The 22,506-nt window shown below is 43.1% G+C and overlaps 1 protein-coding gene across 1 annotated transcript in view; it reads left to right on the top strand.

The window, feature by feature from the left end:
• Positions 1–22,506, top strand: part of STT3B (STT3 oligosaccharyltransferase complex catalytic subunit B) — a 78,013-nt gene that overhangs the window by 31,003 nt on the left and 24,504 nt on the right. Inside the window, exon 5 of the mRNA XM_074945620.1 lies at positions 2,266–2,365. Within this exon, the coding sequence (XP_074801721.1) occupies positions 2,266–2,365 (100 nt within the window). The remainder of the gene's footprint in view (positions 1–2,265; positions 2,366–22,506) is intronic.

Raw genomic sequence — 22,506 nt, 5'->3', positions numbered from 1 at the left:
TAATTAAGTCAAAGAAGAGGGCAGATGTTTCCTTTTCTGCTCAGAACCTTTTCTAAAGAGTTGTGTTCTCTGGGAAATAAATTTTCCCTTGTATGAATGTGCCAGGAATTTTGGAATGGAGCAGACAGATTCCTTTGTTGATGGTGTTGGTGGGGGCTCAAAATGAGTGGAGATGATCTGACAGTAGAAGAGATGATCTCATTCAGAGTGAATTGGTGGATCTTGAGTGGATGGCTTCAGTAAAAGTAGGGATAAGTCTATCTAGTTTATCAAAGAGAAGTTTAAGAGGTGATTTGATCATCACCTGGAAGTTTGTACACTGGGAGAAGGTAACTGTATATTAGAAGGTTAATTGATGTAGCAAACATAAGCATATAACAGGATCTAATGGCTGGAAGTTGAAGCTAGAAAAAATTAAAGTTGGAAATAAGGTACAAATTTTTAAGTGAGAATAATTAACCACTAGCCTAGCACAGGTTACCAAGGGATGTGATCTTCCTTCACTTCAAGTCTTTAAATTAAGACTGCATGTTTATCTGAAAGAAATGCTCTAGTTGAACTATAAGTTGTTGATTCAGTGTACAATGTTAATTTCTGCAAAATTTTGCATTTTGCAGTGGTGCAGAATTCCCCCAGGAGTATAGGGTGCAGCCTAAACCCCTTTAACACCCCCACACACACACACACACACAACTAAATACTGGCTGTAAGCCTTTTCTTTTACATAGCATTGCCCTCTAAAGCCTTCATAATATTTCATATTATGGTAGAGTGGTCGTGAAACCATAGGTAAGGGTGTGTTACATATTTCTGTTATACAATCATGTACAAATTAGGCCTGGGTTTGTTATGCTAGTATAGTATAGCTTTTCTACTACACCCCCATATTCTGATGGGAGATTCTTTTAAAAATGACTGTTTGCAAAATTCAGTCAAATTACAAAAGAGGTGGTAGTGCATTTTTACTGCTGGAAATCATGAGGGAGCAGATTCTGCCACTGTTATTTGTTGAGTAGCATCTTTGGATCAGACACACATTAGGGGGAAAAAAGGGACAGTGCAAAGTAAAACACCCCTAATCACATCAAGGTATCAGAATCTCTGGCTATATCTACCCATGAATGGCACAATGCCCGAATTGAACTAGAGGGTATATTGCATATTTTCCCTTTGTTTTAAGAGACATAGTCAACTAATTAAGGGCTAAAATTTGGCCAGGGTTTAAGATTAATAGTAAGAATAAAGTTCCTTCATTTTCAGGGAAGGTATTTGCATTATCTCTTGTGGTGATTCTTTGCAATATAGCTGTTCCATTTGTGAAAGAATTAATGAGGCCTTTAGTTGCTGCTGAGGTTTTAATCAAGCTCCTTATATGGGTTTTTTCCCAGATCAGTCTTTAGGACTGGACATAAATGTATCCTCCAATGTAATATTATCTTTCTAATGAAACCAGTTTTCTTAAACTATTAGCTGAGAATTAAATGTTAAAAATTGCAATTTTGGGGTAGTAAACTTCATTCTGCATTGAAAAAATCAAGGAAGTAGCTCAGAATAGCTACTGCATTGACTGAAAAGTTATGCATGTATTTGCAAGCTGACTATTTTTGGTGATATTTATCTCAATTAAAGTTTATGTAATGACTAACTCACTGTTAATGTGACCCACAGAATTGTCTTTAAAAAAGTAACTCTTCTAATTCTTGCTCTCAAGCTCCATTATTATTTGTATTTATTATTAGCATTTATTTGATACCCATCACTATAGCTTAGGATGCCTCTCCATAGTGATGACCGTGTTTTTAAATACCAAGTTTTGCATTGAGACCGTCTTAATTTGGCGTGCTCTCCTGCTGCCTGTGTCTTTACCACTCTATTAAGAATCCAGGATTTAATTAGTTGGGAAAGACTAGGCAAAGAGGTACATCTTAAGCTCTTTTTTTAAGTGGCCATATTTGGGCTTTTCACTGTCTTGTCTTAGACAGCAAATTTTAGAGGCACAAGCTGAGAGAGCTTTTCCGCCAGCATTCGCAAACCTTCACCTTTATAGCTGTTATGATCTTCAATCATGCACATGTTCTCCCTCCACCCCACACCAGTTGTCATCTAACAAGTCTCATATAAAGCCTGTATTGCAATAAAGAAAAATTGTTGTGAATGTAATGATACTACTGTGTTAATAAGTAGTACATAAATAGAATCTGATAGTTTACAGCTCTTTCTCAAGTTATATTTAAATTATCTAATTTACAGTTTCATTTTCCATAGGTCTCTGCATGGGGTGGTTATGTTTTCATCATCAACCTTATTCCATTGCATGTGTTTGTGCTGCTGTTGATGCAGAGATACAGCAGGAGGGTCTACATAGGTGAGTGTTCTGAGTCTCTAAAAGTCAGTTATTTGAGAAGTGATTTCTAATCTATTTTTACTGAACAATCAGTTCTATTTGGGAGGCATTAAATACAGGAATGTGAAATTAATAATTTATCTTAACTAGGCCTTTTACATTAAATCAGAAATTTAATAATTTCATATCAAGTCTTATATTGGTCATGTGCTCTATACCCATTAGCTTATTGTTTACAAAATAAAAAGATAAGGATTTTGTGTGTTTAGTTCACATTGTTTCAAAACTCTCAAGTGTGTATTTCCTAGCTAGTTTTTGTTCCCTTTAGTACTCCATGTGGGAAGGGGAAATTCACTGAATCTTCACTGAGTTGTTTAATATTTTTAAAGTTCTTTAATACACAGGTTTCATTTGTCTGTACTTTCTGTATGATTTAATTGCAGCTTTATAAAAGCTATCCAGCAAAAAAAAAATTGAAAAACCCTTCTATAATATGCTGTCTCACATAACAAGAGACAGAGCAGCATTCAACACAAGTGTGTCTGTTCAAATAAAATGTTGTGTATTGCCAAGACTTTCAAAAGTCACCAGTGATTTTTAGCTGCCCAACTTAACACACCTTAAAGGGACCTAATCTTCAATAAGTATTGAGCTTCTACTCTCTGAAAATAAGGACCCTTAGGGTGGCTCAAATTGGGCACCTAAAATGGAAAAGGAACTGAAATGGACGCATCACAAAATATAGGAAAAGCTGTCTCCAATATACAAACTTCACATATAAGCCATTTTTTTCTTTGTTAAACTTGGGATAATTTTAGTTTACCAGCAAATTTAAAATCTAAAGAGCAGTTTAGAGTGGGGCTGAGAGTAGAAGCTCCCAGTGAATGGGGTGGGTGGAAGGAGAGCAAGGGGAGCTACTGTGACTGGGGGAAACAGCCCCCTCCAGACTCAGAAGGCATATCCTGGTAGTTCCTACTGCCATTCTTATGGCACTTCCTTGCTCACTAACTGCTGTGTTCCACATTACCTTCCCTCCCCCTCCCCCCCAAGTGGCTGGTGCATTGATGCCTCCCCTCCCCGCCCCCCCAGATGCTGGAAGGCAGGACTGATCTGGGTCAGGCTTCTCACCAGCCAGCCTGATCTCATGCGCTATCCTCAGTGCCTCCTCTAGCCCTTCTTCCAGGTCCTGCTCTTGTGTTTTTCTCCCCCACTCCCTCACCACTCATGTGCTGGACCAGAGCTGGGTCCTGCTCTCTGGGGTTGGAAAACAGTGGGGGTGCAGAAATATAGATCTATCCCTCCAGTATTTTCTTTGTGGGGGCTATAGCTCTGCCCTCTTTTCCCTCTTCTTCCCCATTCCACTGCCCCTAGTTTGGAGTCCGTCAAATCCAAAGGAATCCTTCAGAATGCACTGGATTCAGAAGAGACCCTTTTCCTCACTTTCAAACATGTGTAAATAGTGTTTAGAGAGTATTTAATTGATCTGCTTGGCATTTTTATGATGTTTTTTATGTAAATCAGTGACAGAGCTAACAAATTTATATACGTTGGTCATAATGAAAGTGTTTTCATGGTTTGTCATTGAGCAATAAATATTAAAACTCTAGAAAAGCTTACAATTTTATAATCTTCTGGTTAAATTTTATGCTCCTTGGGGCAGGAATTCTTCAGGCATACTTTGTGCTACCAGAATAGAAATCAATAAATCAATACAATTTCAGTGAAGAATAAAAAAATACATCATTACATATCCTGTGCATCTTGAATTTTTTTACACTGTTGTATTCATAGATATAGCAGGATGGATTAATTTAAATCAAAGTAGATTTAAGTTACCAAGCAGGAAACCTTGATTTAGATAATTAATTGATTCTCATTAGCTACTATAATTCGGGTGGTACTTTTTGCTAGCCAGGGGGATACGCTGTTTATAGGAATGCATCCGATGAAGTGAGCTGTAGCTCACGAAGGTTTATGCTCAAATCAATTTGTTAGTCTCTAAGGTGCCACAAGTCCTCCTTTTCTTTTTGCGGATACAGACTAACACGGCTGCTACTCTGAAACTGTTTATACATATTTAAGAAGTTATGTAGCGTAACATCTATTTATTCAGATTCTTAATTTTTACATATTTTTATTACGTTAGGAAAATGGAGAATGACACATTTTTTTATTTACTAGATTCATTTTTTACTCCTGGTTTGTGTCAAGCGGCATTTGGATAAAACTTGGAAGTCAATTAAAAATGCACAAAAACAGCATTTTAAAATTGTTTTTCATTGGTTATGTATCCGGCACATTTAATGCAGGTTTATTTAAGGGAAGAAAATTAAGCTTATCATGTTTTGCATTTAAAAATAGCTAATTCATTAAAGAAAGACAGTAATATTTGGTAGTGAATTGAACTCATTGTTTCTGGTCAGCATAGAATCATAGAATATCAGGGTTGGAAGGGACCTCAGGAGGTCATCTAGTCCAAACTCCTGCTCAAAGCAGGACCAATCCCCAACTAAATCATCCCATCCAGGGCTTTGTCAAGCCTCACCTTAAAAACCTCAAAGGAAGGAGATTCCACCACCTCCACAGGTAACGCATTCCAGTGCTTCACCACTCTCCTAGTGAAAAAGTTTTTCCTAATATCCAACCTAAACCTCCCCCACTGCAACTTGAGACCATTACTCCTTGTTCTGTCATCTGCTACCACTGAGAACAGTCTAGATCCATCCTCTTTGGAACCCCCTTTCAAGTAGTTGAAAGCAGCTATCAAATCCCCCCTCAGTCTTCTTTTCCGCAGACTAAACAATCCCAGTTCCCTCAGCCTCTCCTCATAGGTCATGTGTTATCCAGCCTCTCCTCATAGGTCATAGGTCATCCAGCCCCCTAATCATTTTTGTTGCCCTCCGCTGGACGTTTTCCAATTTTTCCACATCCTTCTTGTAGTGTGGGGCCCAAAACTGGACACAGTACTCCAGATGAGGCCTCACCAATGTTGAATAGAGGGGAATGATCACGTCCCTCGATCTGCTGGCAATGCCCCTACGTATACATCCCAAAATGCCATTGGCCTTCTTCGCAACAAGGGCACACTGTGGATTCATATCCACCTTCTCATCCACTGTAACCCCTAGGTCCTTTTCTGCAGAACTGCTGCCTAGCCATTCGGTCCCTAGTCCGTAGCGGTGCATGGGAGTCTTTCATCCTAAGTGCGGGAGTCTGCACTTGTCCTTGTTGAACCTCATCAGATTTCTTTTGGCCCAATCCTCTAATTTGTCTAGGTCCCTCTGTATCCTATCCCTACCCTCCAACGTATCTACCTCTCCTCCCAGTTTAGTGTTATCTGCAAACTTGCTGAGGGTGCAATCCACGCCATCCTCCAGATCATTAATGAAGATATTGAACAAAACCAGCCCCAGGACCGACCCTTGGGGCACTCCGCTTGATACCAGCTGCCAGTTAGACATGGAGCAGTTGATCACTACCCTATGATCTAGCCAGCTTTCTCTCCACCTTATAGTCCATTCATCTAGCCCATACTTCTTTAACTTGCTGGCAAGAATACTGTGGGAGACCGTGTCAAAAGCTTTGCTAAAGTCAAGGAATAACATGTCCACTGCTTTCCCCTCATCCACAGAGCCAGTTATCTCATCATAGAAGGCAATTAGATTAGTCAGGCATGACTTACCCTTGGTGAATCCATTCTGACTGTTCACATGTCCTTCACAATTTTTGAACTGTTAAATCTCCTCTCTAACCACATTTCTACTCAGATTTGAAGAGGAAAACCAGCTTTCCTGCTTTTTTTCCAGCTCCCAATCTATTTCTCAACTTTGAATGAAGAACTAATCACTGAACACTAGTTGAATAAACAGAAATTAAAATATTCTCTCTGCACCTGCAGAAGAGGCTACTGCTATCAAAAGCTGGTTTAGCACTTCAACAAATTGAAGGTGCTTAGCCAGTGACTTTTACAAATTCAGTGGTTTCTCTTTTTAAAACTTGAACAGCATATATGTTCTGCTTGAATATTTTTAATTTAATTTAAGTGATTTATTAGATTAAGCTTTAACATTGGCTATTATTTCAAATTTAATTTTACATAGGTTTATTTTTTAAAAAAATGCATTTAATTGAAATTCTAAAAACAAAATCAGTTTTAAAAAAATGAAATCAATTTTTATCCACCTTGGGGCATAGTGAACCTCTCTTTGACTAACTACTGTAAAGCTATCTATTGTTGCAGGCTTCACCATGATCTAGAGTGTAATTAATTTGTCAACTGAAGATAATTATAGAAGAAAGTATATGTATTTTTGTAAAATTATATTAAATTTAGTAAAGCTTATTGCACATTTTTACTTAGTCCTGTTTCACATCTGGTGACTTTGGCTTTGCAGCAGTAAGCAAGACCTCTCTTGCATTAACAGAATGAGAGACCATCTGTTCTAAAATAGAGCTGATCTTTCTGGGTAGTTCATTTTATGCAGCATAGTTTTAAATGTTATCAAGTCACTGGTGTGTGGTGTAGTCTTCATTTCACTTTTTAAATTCCTGGTAAGTGAGGTAATAAGAGGAAGTATTAATTTTCTTCCCAGGCTTTATGTAATATCTAATTTTTCATGTCAACTTGATTTTAATGGGACTTTAATCAGGACAAACAGAGCATTAGTATAGTATGCATCCTTTGATCCATGTATATGCTGGTTTTGTGGTCAATTGCTATATATAGTTGGAAATGTTTGCATTATAAAATTAGAAGTTTTCATTTGGTCATACCTTTACTTTTCAACTCAGGCAATGCTGCTGTGATCCAAAAATGTATGTGTGTGTGAGTAGAATAATTTAATAAACAGTTTCTTGAGGAATGTATAAAGTATAATACAGTGTGGACTCCATTAAAAATATGAGTACATAGCACCTCATGCTGGAAATGAGATTTGTAATTTGTACTTCAGATGAGTACATTTATTTTTTTCTAGAATTCTTCTTTCCCATCTCTTTTGTAAAGGAAATTGTATGAAAAAAAATTACAAATATAAATGTTTTAACAGGAGTCTGACATGCTCTATGCAGTGAGAGGTTACTAAAGATACTGAGGCAGGAGGATGGAAAAAGACCCAGTTGGGTAGTGCCTGTATCTGCATTAACCAGACTTCACTGAGTGAAACAAAGGCCTGGTCTACACTTAATGCTTGGGTTGACATAGCTACAGCACTCAGGGGCTGGTTGTAGTTATGCCAGTCTAAACTCCCTGTATAAATGTGGCTAGATGGACAGAAGAACGCCTCCATCGACCTAGCTGCTGTAGCTTGGTGTGGTGGAAGTTACTGCAGCAACAGGAAAATGCCTTGCACTGAGCATCTATGGTAAAGTTTTGCATCAGCATAGCTATGACACCATAATGTAGATGTGGCCAAAGTTAAGAATCTAACTACTAATTTCAGTTCATTGCAATTTGTTCCAAAGGCCTACCCAAAAAAGTATCTTACTTTCCCTGTTGTTGATACATGTATTTCTTAATTTAGACCCTTTGAGGTCTTCCCAAAGACATCATGAAAGCCTCAAACTCTTGTTCTGGAAGAAGGCATTTGAAAAAGGATAGAGGTTCTACATAATTACAGTATTTTAAAACAATGATAGAGATTCATTTTAAGTGCTGAAACCTTAGTTATCAACAATAACCAATGTTACGGTTCCTTGTGTACTTAGTCCTTGTGTACTTACCTTTATCCAGTTTTTAAGAAGATAAGAGTAGTGTAATTGCCACATCACTTGTTGGAAAAACAATATGATTCTCCCTCCTCCTTCCACTTTTTGGCCATATATAACAAGGAAAATCTATACTTAGCATAAGTTACATATCACTTCCTCTACCTATCGTCTTGTTTACCTTTGAGTATTCTAGAGAAAAAGAACATGTGGAAGAGAAGTCAAACGCCAAAAATTGCAGTATTTAAAACTGTAATTGTTTTTAAGCAGTTGAAAATGCTGGTGCAATACCTGAGTGGTGACTGAGAAGTCATAATATACCTTTATACCTTTCTGATACTGAGGGGTGTCTGTACCAGATTGCTTACTGATGCAAATTAAACCAAACTCAGGGCTACTGGTTGATAGGTGCAACAATGACACCGCCTTTGGCATCCAGGGGTGTCCATTGGCTATGGGGGAGGGAAAAGGACAAAACCTCTGAAAGTTTGGTCTGCTGACCTTTAAAACTGCTTTATTTGCCTAGAGACGCAAAGTAACCCTAATGTAGAGGAATATTGGGAGGTATAGAGTTTATATGTATATTTGGGGTATAAGCAAGATGGAAAGTTGACTATATTCTTGCACTTTTAATATACAAATTATATCTTGAAGATCCCAGTGTGTTAAAGGCTTCATACAGACAGATGCTTCATGTGTATCTGATATCAAATCATGACTTCAGTATATGGGAGGGTTTTGGTATAGTTAATAGCACATTTTTAACGTATCAGAAATATTCAGGCATATCTGTGAAAGTTGCTTGAAAGGGAAGTGGATTTTTCTGACATACCATTATAGATAAGAAAACCAGTTTTCTAAAGCCCATACAAATTTGGATATATAAAGAATGGCCTTAGATTGCAAATGAGACTGTCTGTAATGCCTAATAATTCATTGGAATGCAAAAGTCACTTTTTAACTCTCACAACATTATCATGGTGCATGTAAAATTCATTTCATAGGTTGAGACAGATAGCAAGGGCTGAAGCAATATCTGCAACTTTGTGGCATTGCAGTGGTAGTTTTTAAAAAAATAAAAATAAAAAAAAATCCAAAAGACCTATAGAATAAAACAATCTGAATTACTGTATTTTAAATCCTGGATTTGTAAGTAAATGAACATTCTAACCAGTAAAGTATTTGTCAGTTTTTTGGCAGCGCCACCATAAAATATTGAAAACCCATGTGATGGATTTTTACACCGATGTCTATACACTGATAAAAAATATTCTTCTTCGAACACCGACACCGGAAAGTTTTTTCCCCTCATTGGTATCCATCGGGTCGGGTGGCTCTGGTGTCCCCGGCTTTGCACCCGCATAGCGCTAGTATATATGACTCTGCTGCCCCCTCAGTTTCTTCTTATCGCTCATGACTGTCACTGGAACTACTGCTTGTCTTTGCGTTTTTCCGCAAGTGTCTCTATCAGTAGACTTTGCTGAGTATCTGTAAATAGTTCTTTTTCTAGAGTTTGTTTTAGTTGGTTGGTTGTGGACACCGCTTAGCAGGGTTAGCCCTTCCCCAACACTGGGGTATGCCTTGGTCCCTGGGGTTCAAGCCGTGTGCATTGTGCCATAATCTGATGGCCATAATCAGTGCTGATTAGTGACCCTTACCCCAGCTTCCTCAAGTATCTGGGGGAAGCCCATGTGCAGGAGTGTTGCAGGATTTGCAAGGACTTCAGGCCCATAACTAAGAAGGACAGCGACACCAGACTCAAGTTTCTCCTTATGGAGGCAGCACTTCGTCCCCCTTTTGGAGCCAAGTCACATTGACTCGGCACTAAGTACTTTGGCTTCAATAAGAAGTGCTGTGGTATCTCTAAGGGAGATGCAGTGCCATTCCGCTTCTCTGGCGCTGAGGAAGGCCTCTGCAGCCCAGGACTCCTGGCACCAACACTCGTCTCTGGTACCAGGGAAGACTACTTAGGTACAGGACTCTCGGCACTGCTTTCCATTGCCGGTGCCAAGAAAGAAGCAGAGAAAAACTGACATGGGGTGTTCCCCAACTCTGAGGTCTCAGGGGCATAGAGACGCTGACAGAGTGCGACCCATGCTGGGCCACTTAGAGATACCAGTGGTGTGTACAGTACTGTTGACTCTGGTCCTGGGAAGGGTGCCATTGAGTCTGGCATCTTTGGACTCTTCGCCACCGGAGTTTGACAGCCCTGCCACAATCAACCATGCTGGGGGCTTTGAGGTAGTGAGGGAATTGCTGTCACTCTCGGTACTGCCATCCCTCACCTTTCAAGAGCTGACAGCAGCATTATCAAAGGTGTGGACCACTGAGGCACTGAGACCCCAGGTGCTGTCAAAAGGCAAGCCAGCCATGGTGGCGCAACATTGGTCACCGAAAAGCAACTCCTCAGAGTTAGACTCTGAGGCGAAGTCATATGCTTCTCTCGGGAGCAGACACTGCTCTGATCGGTGATACCCAACTGCTGAGATGAGCCAGGGCATTCCACTGACAGCCTGGCTATCGGTGCAATGGCAGATGCCACTACAGTGGCCATTCTGGAATCCCTGGGCTTTTCAGCAGTGCAGGGTTCCCCGTCCAGGTGGTTCTACTCCGTTGTATTGGGGTAGAGAACTTCCCCGCCACCTCCCTTGGAGCAGGGACCAGGCCTCAGTGCCTAGTCCAGTACCAAACTGCAAAACCCGGCCACATGGGGAGAGACCTGCGCGGATGCAGATATAAATCAGTATCCATGGAACCACAGGGCTCTCCCGGGAACTGCAGCGGTGAAAGGAGCAGAATGTGGGGCCGCCACCCCCTGGAGCCATTGCCCCACACTGGCAGCTCCTCCACCTTCCCCAGTCCCACCCACTGGGTTGTGCCCCAGGCTCACTGGCAGCTGTCCCTGGTCGCACTCTTGTGTTCAAGCGGCTCGTATGCCCCCAGACAGGAAACGCAGACAGCTGTGTGGAAGGCACGGGAGCAGCACTGGGGGCGGGGCTGCAGGCAGTACAGCCGCGCCAGAGGAGCTGCAGGCGCAGGGCGCTGGCTCCTGGGAGCAGCGGCCCCATATGCTGCTCCTTTCGCCACAACGGTTCCCAGGAGAGCCCTGCGATTCCACAGATATAAATTTGTATCCGCGCAGGCCTTTACACCTGGGACCCATCTGTTGCAGAGGGCGAGGAACAAGGCACCCTGACGATACAGGCTTCCTCTTCCTCCTCTCCTGACGAGGTGGTGGTGGGAAAAAGTATAGTGCCTTCCCAGGATGACTATAGGGCACACCAGGAGCTCCTCAGGAGGGAAGCCCAGCACCTGAGTATCCAGGTGGAGGAGATCTCCAAATCCTTCCACACCCTGGTCGACATTTTAGTGGCTTCAGGGACATTGTGGGTGGCTCTACTTTTGAACAATGCCATTGTGGACCCCATAAAAGCCTTATGGCAGACCCCTGTGTCCCTGTAACCTACTGCGAAAAGGATGGAGAAAAGTACTTTGTCCCTCCCAATGAGTACAAATTCCTGCACACACACAGCTCCACCAGGCTCTGGTTGTTTCAGTGGCAAATAAGCAGGAGCAGCAAGGGCTGACTCCCAAGGCCAAAGACACCAGAAAACTAGATCTTTTTGGCAGAAAGGTGTACTCAACTGATTGCCTCCAGCTCAGGATTGCAAATCAGCAAGAGCTCCTGAGCCAGTATGACTTCAACTCCTGGAGCGCAATGGCAAAATTCAAGGAGCTTTTGTCACAGGAGTCTGGGGTGAGTTCTCGGCCCTAGTTGGAGAGCAGAAATCAGTGGCGAGAGTGTCCCTCCAGGCAGCTTTGGGTGTGACAGACTGTGCCCGATCCATGACTATGGCTGTGGGTATGAAAAGAAGCTCGTGGCTTCAGTCCTTGGAGTTGCCCTATGAGGGCAGCAGACAGTGTAGGACCTTCCGTTTAAAGGCAAGTGCTCTTTTCAGAGTAAACAGACTCAAAGCTGCATAGTCTGAAAGACTCGAAAGGCACCCTGAAATCCCTGGGATTGTATATACCAGCTCCCACCAGTAAGCACTATAAACCCCAAATGATGGCCCACTTCTACCCACCACAGCAGAGACAAGACTACTGTAGGAGAAGAGGTAGAGGCTATAAGAGGAGGCTTCCATCCCAGTCCTCGTCTGCCCTGGTGTGTCTCTCCCTTCCCCCCCTACCCACCCCGAGACAATCAGCGGGGTCTAAGCAGGCCTTTTGATGGGCCACTCAGGGATGACGTACAAGGACAATGTGTGTATCTGATTTCCCCTATTTTTGTGGATTGGTTATCCAATTCTGTCAGGCGTGGACCCACGTTACCTCAGATCGCTGGGTGTTACACATGATAGAAGTGGGATGTACCTTCAGTTCAGTTGTTCCCCTCCTTCCCACCCTCCGCGTCCCTCTTCAGAGACCCTTCTCATGAGCAACTTCTAGCCCAGGAGGTGCAGTCGCTCTGAAGGGCAGGATCAGTGGAAGAGGTTCCACAAGAGTGAAGGGCTGAGGGGTTCTGCTCTTGTTACGTCCTAATCCCAAAGGCTCATAGCGATCTCAGACCAATCTTGGACCTGCAAAACCTCAACGGATTCATGAGGAAACTGAAGTTCCACATGGTTTCCTTGGCCTCCTTAATCTCAGCTCTGCATCTGGGGGACTGGTACGCCACCCTTGACTTGAAGGATATGTATTTTCATATTGTGATCTTACGGGGAAACAGAAGGTTCCTACGATTCGTTGTGAATAACATGCACTACCAATTTACTGTGCTCCTATTTGGCCTGCCAGCAGCCCCTCGAGTATTCATGAAGTGCATGGGAATCGTCACAGTCTTCCTTAGGAGATAAGGGGTTCAGGTCTACCCTTACCTCAACAACTGACTGATCAGAGTTTGATCCAAGGCCCAGGTGGAGGCAAACGTGGAGTTAATACAGTCAACTTTCCAGGATCTGGGGCTGTTCGTAAACATTTAGAAATCTACCCTTTTCGTGGTTCAAAGGATAGAATTCCTTGGGGCAGTCCTCAACTTGACCCAGGCCAGAGACTTTTTGATGGAAAACTGCTTCAGAACTCTAGAGGTGCTAATAGAGAACCTGAGGAATCACCTCATCACAACAGCAAGAAACTGCCTAAAGTTCCTCCTAGGGCATATGGCATCATGTACCTATGTGGCGCAACATGCGACACTATGGATCAGATCTCTCCAGTCTTGGCTGGTGTTGGTATATGTACTGGGCTGACACCATCTGAACTGCGTGGTCTCGGTTCCCCCATCGGTTATTGCCACCATCTTTGATGGCTGTACCATGGACAGTATGCGTAAGAGTCCCATCTTAAGGCCCCAACCGTCAATATCTCTAGTTACAGACACATCAGCAATGGGATGGGGGCTCACTTTGGGCCCCTCAGGACTCAGGGCCTCTGGTCCCCGGAGGAGCTCTTGTTACACATCATTGTGAGGGAACTGAGGGTGGTGTGCCTAGCCTGCCAGGCATTCCAACCCCACTTGGAGAGCAACTGCATGTTGGTCCTTACAGACAACATGACAGCAATGTTCTACATAAACAGGCAGGACAGAGCACGCTCCTCTCCCCTGTGCCAGGAAACTCCTCTCCTGTGGGAATTCTGCATAACCCACTTGATCCACTTCAAAGCCTTCTACCTTCTGGGGTCACAGAATGAGTTAGTGGATCATCTCAGCAGATCCTTTTCCAACCGTTATGAGTGGTCTCTTCGCCCACACATTCTTAGCGCTGTTTTCCAGAAGTGGGGAACTCTCCAGGTAGACCTGTTCATGACAAAACATAACAGGAAGTGTCTTCACTTCTGCTCCTTCCTAGGCCACAGCCCGGGCTCACTTGCAGATGCCTTTCTCTCCTCTTGGTTGGACCAGCTCTTCTACACATTCCCTCCCATCCCTCTCATACACAGGGTCCTGCTGAAGGTCAGAAGAGACAGGACGCATCTTATCCTGATGTCCCTGGCCTGGCTGCATCAGCACTGGTTCACCGTCCTCCTAGATCTCTCGGTGAACACAGCCTGCCTCTGTTTCTGGACCTGATCTCTCAGGACCATGGTTGTCTACTTCATCTGAACCTCGAGTCTCTTCATCTCAAAGCGTGGAAACTCCATCGCTGAACCCTGCAGAATTGGTATGCTCTGGACCTGTTCCTGAGGTGCTTTTAGGGAGTAGGGAAACCAGCTACTAGAGCCACTTACTTGGCAAAGTGGAAGAGATTCTTGATCTGGTCAGTGCAAAAGGGGGTTTCTCCTATTCAGTCAGCACACACTGCCTTTCATTCTAGATTACCTACTCCACTTTAAACAGCAAGACCTAATAGTATCATCTATTTAGGTTTCATCTAGCTGCAATCTTGACCTTTCACCCATAGATGAATGGCTGGTCCGTCTTCTCAAACTCAGTCTGTGTCATTTTCTTAAGGGGTTGGAGCAGTTATACCCCCTAGGTATGCCAGCCACTCCTTCCCTGGGACCTCAACTTGGTGTTGGCAAGGCTAACAGGACCCCCATTTGAACTGCAGGCAACATGTTCTCTACCTGTCCTGGAAGGTGGCCTTCCTGGTCACAATTACTTCTGCCAGAAGGGTCTCGGAGAGCCGAGCTCTTACTTCAGAACCACTGTTACACAGTCGTCTTCGAGGACAAGGTTCAGCTGTGGCCACACCCAGCCTTCCTGTCAAAGGTGGTATCACAATTCCATAGTAACTAGGATATCTTCCTACCCGTCTTCTATCCAAAGCCACACGCTAACATGGAGGAACAGAGACTCCACTCACTGAATGCACTAGCTTTCTACATAGAATAGGACTATACCCTTTCAGAGATCCACTCAGCTTTTTGTAGCCATTGCAGACTGAATGAAAGGCCGTCCAGTCTCAGCCCAGAGAATTTTATTGTGGATCACTGCCTGCCTCCGCACATGCTATGACCTAGCAAAGGTCACGGCTCCTCTGCTGACAGCTCACTCTTAAGAGCTCAAGCATCGGTGACAGCGTTCATGGCACAAGTTCCTATTCGGGACATCTGTAGATGTCGACAGTCCACACTTTCAGTTTCCACTATGCCATAACCCAGCAAGCTAGACACTGTGGGTTTCAGCTGAATGGTGTTACAGTCAGCATTCCAATGAATTTCAAACCCTCCACTTGCACAACTGCTTGGGAGCCACTTACATTGGAGTGGACATAGGCAAGCACTTGAAGAAGAAAAACCGGTTACTAACCTTCCATAACTGTTGTTCTTTGAGATGTGTTGCTCATGTCAATTCCAACCGTCCCCCCACCTGCCCCTCTGTCAGAGTTAGCGGGCAAGAAGGACCTGAGGGGGTGACAGGGCCCCATATACCAGCACTATGAGGGCGTGACTCCAGGGGGCACCAGGGCTGACCCAACAGATACCACTGAGGGAAAACTTTCCGGTGGCTTTGCTCTGGGCAAGCACACACCTACATTGGAACGGACATGAGCAAAACATCTTGAAGAAGAACAACAGTTACAGAAGGTTAGTAACCATTTTTTTAAATGAGTCATAATATAATTTGCCTTGCAGTATAATTCAATATAATTTACCAGGCAAATTTTTTTCCAGAACATGAACTCTTTGCCAGGATTGGGGCTGTTTTATGATTTGTAGGCAAATGTATCAGTGACTCATCAACTTTAAGGCCAGAAGGGATCATTGTGATCATCTAGTCTGATCGTTTGCACATTGCAGGCCACAGAACCTCACCCACCCCCTCCAGTAATAAGACCCATAACCTCTGGCTCAAATCATGGTTTAAAGACTTCAATAGTGTAAACTGTGTATCTACTGATCCACTTGCAATCTGGGTGTTAACCTCACGCTGACTGCTCCTGAACACATGAGGTCAAGCTACTGATACCTTTTTAATCTTGATGTAAGGGTCAGTGACTTCTGTTTGAATCTGAATGATGTGTTGGGTAAGATCAAGCAAATTGCTTGTAATTGCAATGCAGTACCAATGTCTGAATAAGAAAGCAACCTTTTCAGACCAGAAGCAGAAAGTCTTGATTGTGATCTCAAATATTTTGATAAATTGTTGCATAAAGGATTCTGATTTACTATACTATTTAATACTCTGCATTGTATGTTTATATGTTTGCCAGGGAAGACATTTACAGATGCAGACATAGGACATGTTCATGCAAGTTCTAGGGTCTGTAATTTGCTGCCTCCATTATTAACTTGTGATTTTCACTCTGCAATTCTACGTTTTCAAGTTCTGAACACTTTTTTTGCAACTTTATTTAGTAAACCAGCACACTTATTCAAGGCTTAAATCCAGGGGAGATTGATTTAAAATTACCTATTTCTTGTCCTCCAGACTAGCATTTTATAATTTGAAGAGCAGCATATTTTAAAAAACAAACAACCCGGGGATTATTAAACATATCAGTGTTTTGACTTCAGTCTGGGGTTTTTAATTTTTTTTTGCCCCAGGATTGAGTTGTTAATATTCGTGGGTCTAGAGTACTCTAATCAAAGTGAATAATTATAGTGTAAAACTGCATAGATTTGGTTGCAGAAATCAGCGTTGGTTTAGTCACCAACATACTTTCAGGAGGTTATTCTCTCATGATTTAGTGCATTGCGCAGCAACTAAAATTGTGTCAAAGCTTGGTTTGTGAAAGTTGCTTATTCTCCGTAGAATAGACTTTTTGTGGTGACCCAATTAGTTTTTAAAATCATTAGATGAGAGTACATGATTCGTTGTTCTTGCAAAGAATATACAAACCCACTAGGGCATTATGGAGTGAATTCAATGAGCTCTGTTATGCAGCATGTTAGACTAGATGTTCAAAGGATGGTCCCTTTTGCCCTTAAAATCTATTAACTTCGGAACTTTGACAATTTTTTCTTGTATACAAAGTTTGGTATAGATTTCTAATAAAGTAACATCATTGAATTAGAACCCTAGCTGTTTTTTTCTCTCCCAGGCAGAAGGGAACTGGTAGCCATGTGGAAAAGCTTGTATTTAATTCAGAGTGGGGAGAGTTTCATGCAAGTAACTGTCACTTCCAGATTAAACAGGAATATGTGTTGCCTTCATTGTGGAATCTCAAAGGTGGAATACAGTTGGGATTAAAAATTGGGTATGGGATCCTCAAAGCATGAAGGGATTTGGAGGAATTTTAATAATAGTTTTGAATTGAAGTATCAAAATAGAGCATGCACAGTGCACCAGGTTTTCTTTTTCTGTTTCAAGAATTCTTAGGCACTTCTGGGAAAGCGAGAATCTGACTGTGATGGTCACACTTTCTGCTTTTCCCAAACTTTTGTGGGGAGGTAGTGGGGAGGTGAATAAAGTAGGGGAAGAATAAATTATTATGTAGAAAACATAACAATAATATAGGAGGCTTAAAAATGATAGTTTATTAGACAAATATGACATGCACTGATGCATGTCAGTTACTTCTATTCCACAGGATGGCAGTGTTGCAACATTTTCATGGTGTTACAAATGATTTATAACAGTTCCTTGAAAATTGAGTATTATATAGCAAAAATATATTCCCTTGACATAGATGATAAAATAGTAGCCAGACCAAGGGCTCAAAAACAAATGCTGAAAGGAAGCCACTAGAAACAAAAAGGTGGCAAGTCATCTTGATTGATGCGTCTGGTTATTTTAGCTACTTTTCTGTCCAGTGCATTGTACAATGGGGCCCTAATTCCTTATCAGGGTTCCTAGGAGCTACAGAAATACGAATATTAAATATAGGACCTGATCCTGCTGTGAGCTTTGCATGGATGGAACCTCTTATAACTCAGTGGAGCTTTGTGTGGGTTTATGGATCCGTCCTTGGGGAGCTCATCGCAGGATTGGGACTGTAGCAAAGAATGTGGCCCAGAGTATTTGTAAAAGTGATAGCGAGTGTGCTGCCCCCCAGTTTCCAGGAGAAGAAATGACAAGAAGGCTAAATTCTATCCTGAAAGTTGCATGAAAGCTTCAGCTTACTGTAAGCCACCTTTGAACAGATAGTGTTTGTAATCAAGAATTGCTTCAGGAACATCTAGAGAATTGAAGTCTGGGTTGAAGCGGCTAACTGTTTTGGAAATCCCTTTGATGCCAAGTAAAGTTAGTGACCAGTAGTGGAGCGCAATGATTATGGAACGTTCTGTGATGAACGGCTAGGTAGCTAGTTTACCATTTTCCCTTAAGGTGCCAACTTCCAGGGTTCAGAACTGGGATAGGTAGTTAGTCAGCTTTCAACTAGGAAATAAGAGAGATGGGGCTGAGCTTTCTCTGACAGGTGTCATGTACTTCCAGTTTGAATGATAAAAGGTAGAGATATTCTAAAAAGGTATAAAATAATATATTTAAAGTAGGGCTGTCAAGCGATTAAAAAAATTAATCACGATTAATCACGCAATTTAAAAAATTAATCGCGATTAAACAATAATAGAATACCATTTAAATAAATATTTTGGATGTTTTCTACATTTTCAAATATATTGATTTAAATTGCAACACAGAATACAAAGTGTACAGTTTTCACTTTATATTTACTTTTGATTACAAATATTTGCACTGTGAAAAACAAAAGAAATAGTATTTTTCAATTTACCCTTCTAAAGAATCTCTTTATCATGAAAGTTGAGCTTACAAATGTAGAATTATGTACAAAAAAAACTGCATTCAAAAATAACACAATGTACTGTAAAAGGTGTGCTATCTGGCACTTTATCAACCAGAAAGCTCTGTTAACCTGCATTTCTGGTATCTCCCAATACAAATCTTCAGTCTAGTAACTGGGACTAGTATACTCTCCACCAGGTTATGCAAGTGCCCATTCTTCACTCTACTTTTCTGCAAAAGAAGCAGAAGACAAGTAAGCAAGCTGATATCAGGGATTTATTCAAAAAAGCAGCTTCCAGGGTTTGTCATAGGGCAGGGTGGGCAAACTATGGCCTGCATGCCGGATCCGGCCCGTCACCCATTTTAATCCGGCCCTTGAGCTCCTTCTGAGGAGTGGGGTTTAGGGCTTGCCTTGCTCTGGCGCTCCAGCCGGGGGCCACTCCACACAGCTTCCAGAAGCAGCAGCATGGCCCCTCTGGCGCTCCATCTGGGGAGCAGGGTTGGGGGCCGCACCATGCGGCTCCCAGAAGCAGAGGCATGGCTTCTACGCGTAGGGGCAGCCTGGGGCCTCCGCTCTGCACGGTGCCCCTGCCCCAAGCACTGCCCCTGCAGCTCCCATTGGCTGTGAACAGGGCAGTATGCAGAGCCGCTTGAGGTAAGTGCCACCGGGAGCCTGCACCCCTGAGCCTCTTCCCCTGCCCCAGCCCTGATTCTCCTCCTGCCCTCCAAACCCCTCGATACCAGCCGAGAGCACCCTCCTGCATCCCAAGTCCCTCATTCCCAGGCCCTCCCCAGAGCGTGCACCCCTTCCCACACTCCAGGCCCCTGTCCCAGCCCTGATCCCCCTCCTGCCCTCCAAACCCAGAGCACCCTCCTACACCTCATCCCCAGCCCCACCCCAGAGCCCACACCCCCAGCTGGAGCCCTCACCGCCCACACCCCACTCCCCAGCCTGGAACCCCTTCCCGCACCCTGAACTCCTCATTTCTGCCCCACCCCGGAGCCCGCATCCCCAACCAGAGCCCTCCCTCCTGCACCCCGACCCCAATTTTGTGAGCATTCATGGACTACCCAGATGTGGCCCTCAGGTCAAAAAGTTTGCCCACACCTGTCATAGGGTCATTACAGATTCAGCCCAATCTCCTACACCTTCTACATCTACAATGATAATTGATGTTGATAACGATGACCCTGAGGCACTGCAAGATCCTGAAGTGCCTTCTGAATCACCAAAGACTAAACTATGTTTAGTGTAGTTTTAGTGTTAAGTGTATTTTTAGTGATCTGGGTGTATGCCATGCACTGCCCATAGTGATATGTAGTATCATAATATAATCTACTGTACAGAAAACTTTACCTGTATAACCCTAAGTGCTTCAAGAAACCAATCACTCTGCAGTGCAGTACTACTACTGGATTGGTGAATACGTGTATACTGTACTACCGTATTTTATACTTTATTCACTTTATTGTACAGTAACTCCCCACTGAACATCCTCTCGCTTAACGTTGTTTCGATCTTACGTCTCTGGTCAATTACAGAACATGCTCCATTAAAGTTGTGCAATGCTTTGCTATAACGTCGTTTGGCTGCCTGCTTTGTCCACAGCTGGCAGCCCCCCTATCAGCTCCCCTATGCCGCGCCCCCCAGCGCCTCCTGCCCGCTGGCAGATCCCGCGGATCAGCGACTTCTCCCTCCGCCTCCTGCCTGCAGCAATCAGCTGGCTTGCGGCATTCAGGAGGGAAGGGGGAGGAGCAAGGACTTGGTGTGCAGGCTCCCCCTGCCTCCTGAATGCCGCAAGCCAGCTGATTGCCACAGGCAGGAGTCGGGAGGGAGGGGAGAGGCTGCGTGCTGTGTCCTCGCTCCTCCCCCCCACCCACCTGCCCCCTGAATGTTGCAAGCTAGCTGATTGCCATGGGCAGGAGGGAGCTTGATCCTTGAGATTGTCCTTGATCCTCCCCTCCCCCTCCTGAACACCACAAGCCAGCTGATTGCCATGGGCAGGAGTCGGGGAGGGAGGGAGGAGGAATGAGGATGCGGTGTGCAGAGTAAAGGGGCAGAAGGGGTGGGGGGAAGAAGAGGTGGGTTAAGGGTGGGGTTTGGGGGAAGGGGTGGAGTGGGTGGGCCAAGGGTTGAACCCCCCCCACCCCTCATGCTTGCAGAATAGGGGAAACTGCCGCTGCTGCTGTGCAACGTGCTTCTCCTAGCCTACAGCACCTTCAGCCTCCTTGCCTGCCTCATTGTCTCCAGTGCCAGTGGGCTGTGCCTGTGTGGGGTAAGGCAAAGGCACCTCCCAACTATAGTACTGTACTGTATGGCAAAAAAAAAAAAATTCCCTGGAACCTAACCCCCCCATCCCCCCCCATTTACATTCATTCTTATGGGGAAATTGGGTTCATTTAACATCGTTTCATTTAGTCACATTTTTCAGGAACATAACTACAATGTTAAGTGAGGAGTTATTGTATTCTAATTCTTTGAAAATTGGTATTCCATTGATAAAGTATAACTCAGTTAACCAGAATATTTAATTAACCAACATGCCGGATAACAAAGCTTTTACTGTAAAACTTTAGAACCTACAAGTCCACAGAGTCTTATTTCTTGTTCAGCCAATTGCTCAGACAAACAAGTTTGTTTACGTTTGCAGGAGACCGTGCTGACCACTTGTTCACAATGTCACCTGAAAGTGAGAACAGGTGTTTACATGGCACTGTTGTAACCAGCGTTGCAAGATATTTACATGCTTGATGCGCTAAAGATTCATATGTACCTTCATGTGTCAACCAAAAGCCATGCCAGTGGTCCATTTTCATATGACTCTGGTGAGACTGTGCTGTGTTTAGTTGTGGACACCTTAATACTGAAATATGTTTTCAAATTGTGGGGGTGGGAATTAATTTAAGGGGAAAGAGTGATTCGTAGGCAGTTTGTACTTATCTATCTACCTGTTCTTAAAAACCTCTAATGACGGAGATTCCACAACCTCCCAAGGCAGTTTGTTCCAGTGCTTAAATACCTGACAGTTGGGAAGTTTTTCTTAATGTCCAACCTATACCATCTTTGATGCAATTTAAGCCCATTGCTTCTTGTCCTATCTTCAGAGCTTAACAAGGACAATTTTTCGCCCTCCTCCTTATAACCTTTTATGTACTTGAAACCTGTTATCATGTCCCCTCTCTGTCTTCACTTCTCCAGACTTAAACAAACCCAATACTTTCAGTCTTTCTTCATAGGTCATGTTTTCTAGACCTTTAATCATTTTTGTTGCTCTCCTCTGGACTTTATCCAATTTGTCCACATCTTTTCTGAAATGTGGCACCCTGAATTGGACACACTACTCCAGTTGAGGCCTTATCAACCTGTAGTAGCGTGGAAGAATTACTTTTCATGTCTTGTTGACAACACTCTTTCTAATACATCCCAGAATGTTTGGGGGGTGGTGTGGTGTGTTGTTTTGTGTTTTGTTTTTTTGCAACAGTGTTACATTGTTTACTCATATTTAGCTTGTGATCCATTATAATCCCCATATCCCTTTCCACAGTACTCCTTCCTAGGCAGTCATTTCCCATTTTGTAAAGGAGGACTTCAGAGTTACGGACACCAGAGTTACAAACTGACCAGTCAACCACACACCTCATGGAACTGGAAGTACACAGTCAGCAGCAGAGACCCACCCCCCCAAAAAAGCAAATATAGTACAGTGCTGTCTTAAACATAAGCTACTAAAAAAATAAAGGGAAAGTTTTAAAAAAATTGACACAATAAGGCAACTTAATATGCTTAGATTTCTGTTTAAATGTAATCTTAACTTTGAGTATTTTG

Source organism: Natator depressus, chromosome 2 (assembly GCF_965152275.1).
Source record: "Natator depressus isolate rNatDep1 chromosome 2, rNatDep2.hap1, whole genome shotgun sequence".
NCBI lineage: Eukaryota > Metazoa > Chordata > Testudines > Cheloniidae > Natator > Natator depressus.
This window is presented reverse-complemented; position numbering and strand designations above follow the sequence as displayed.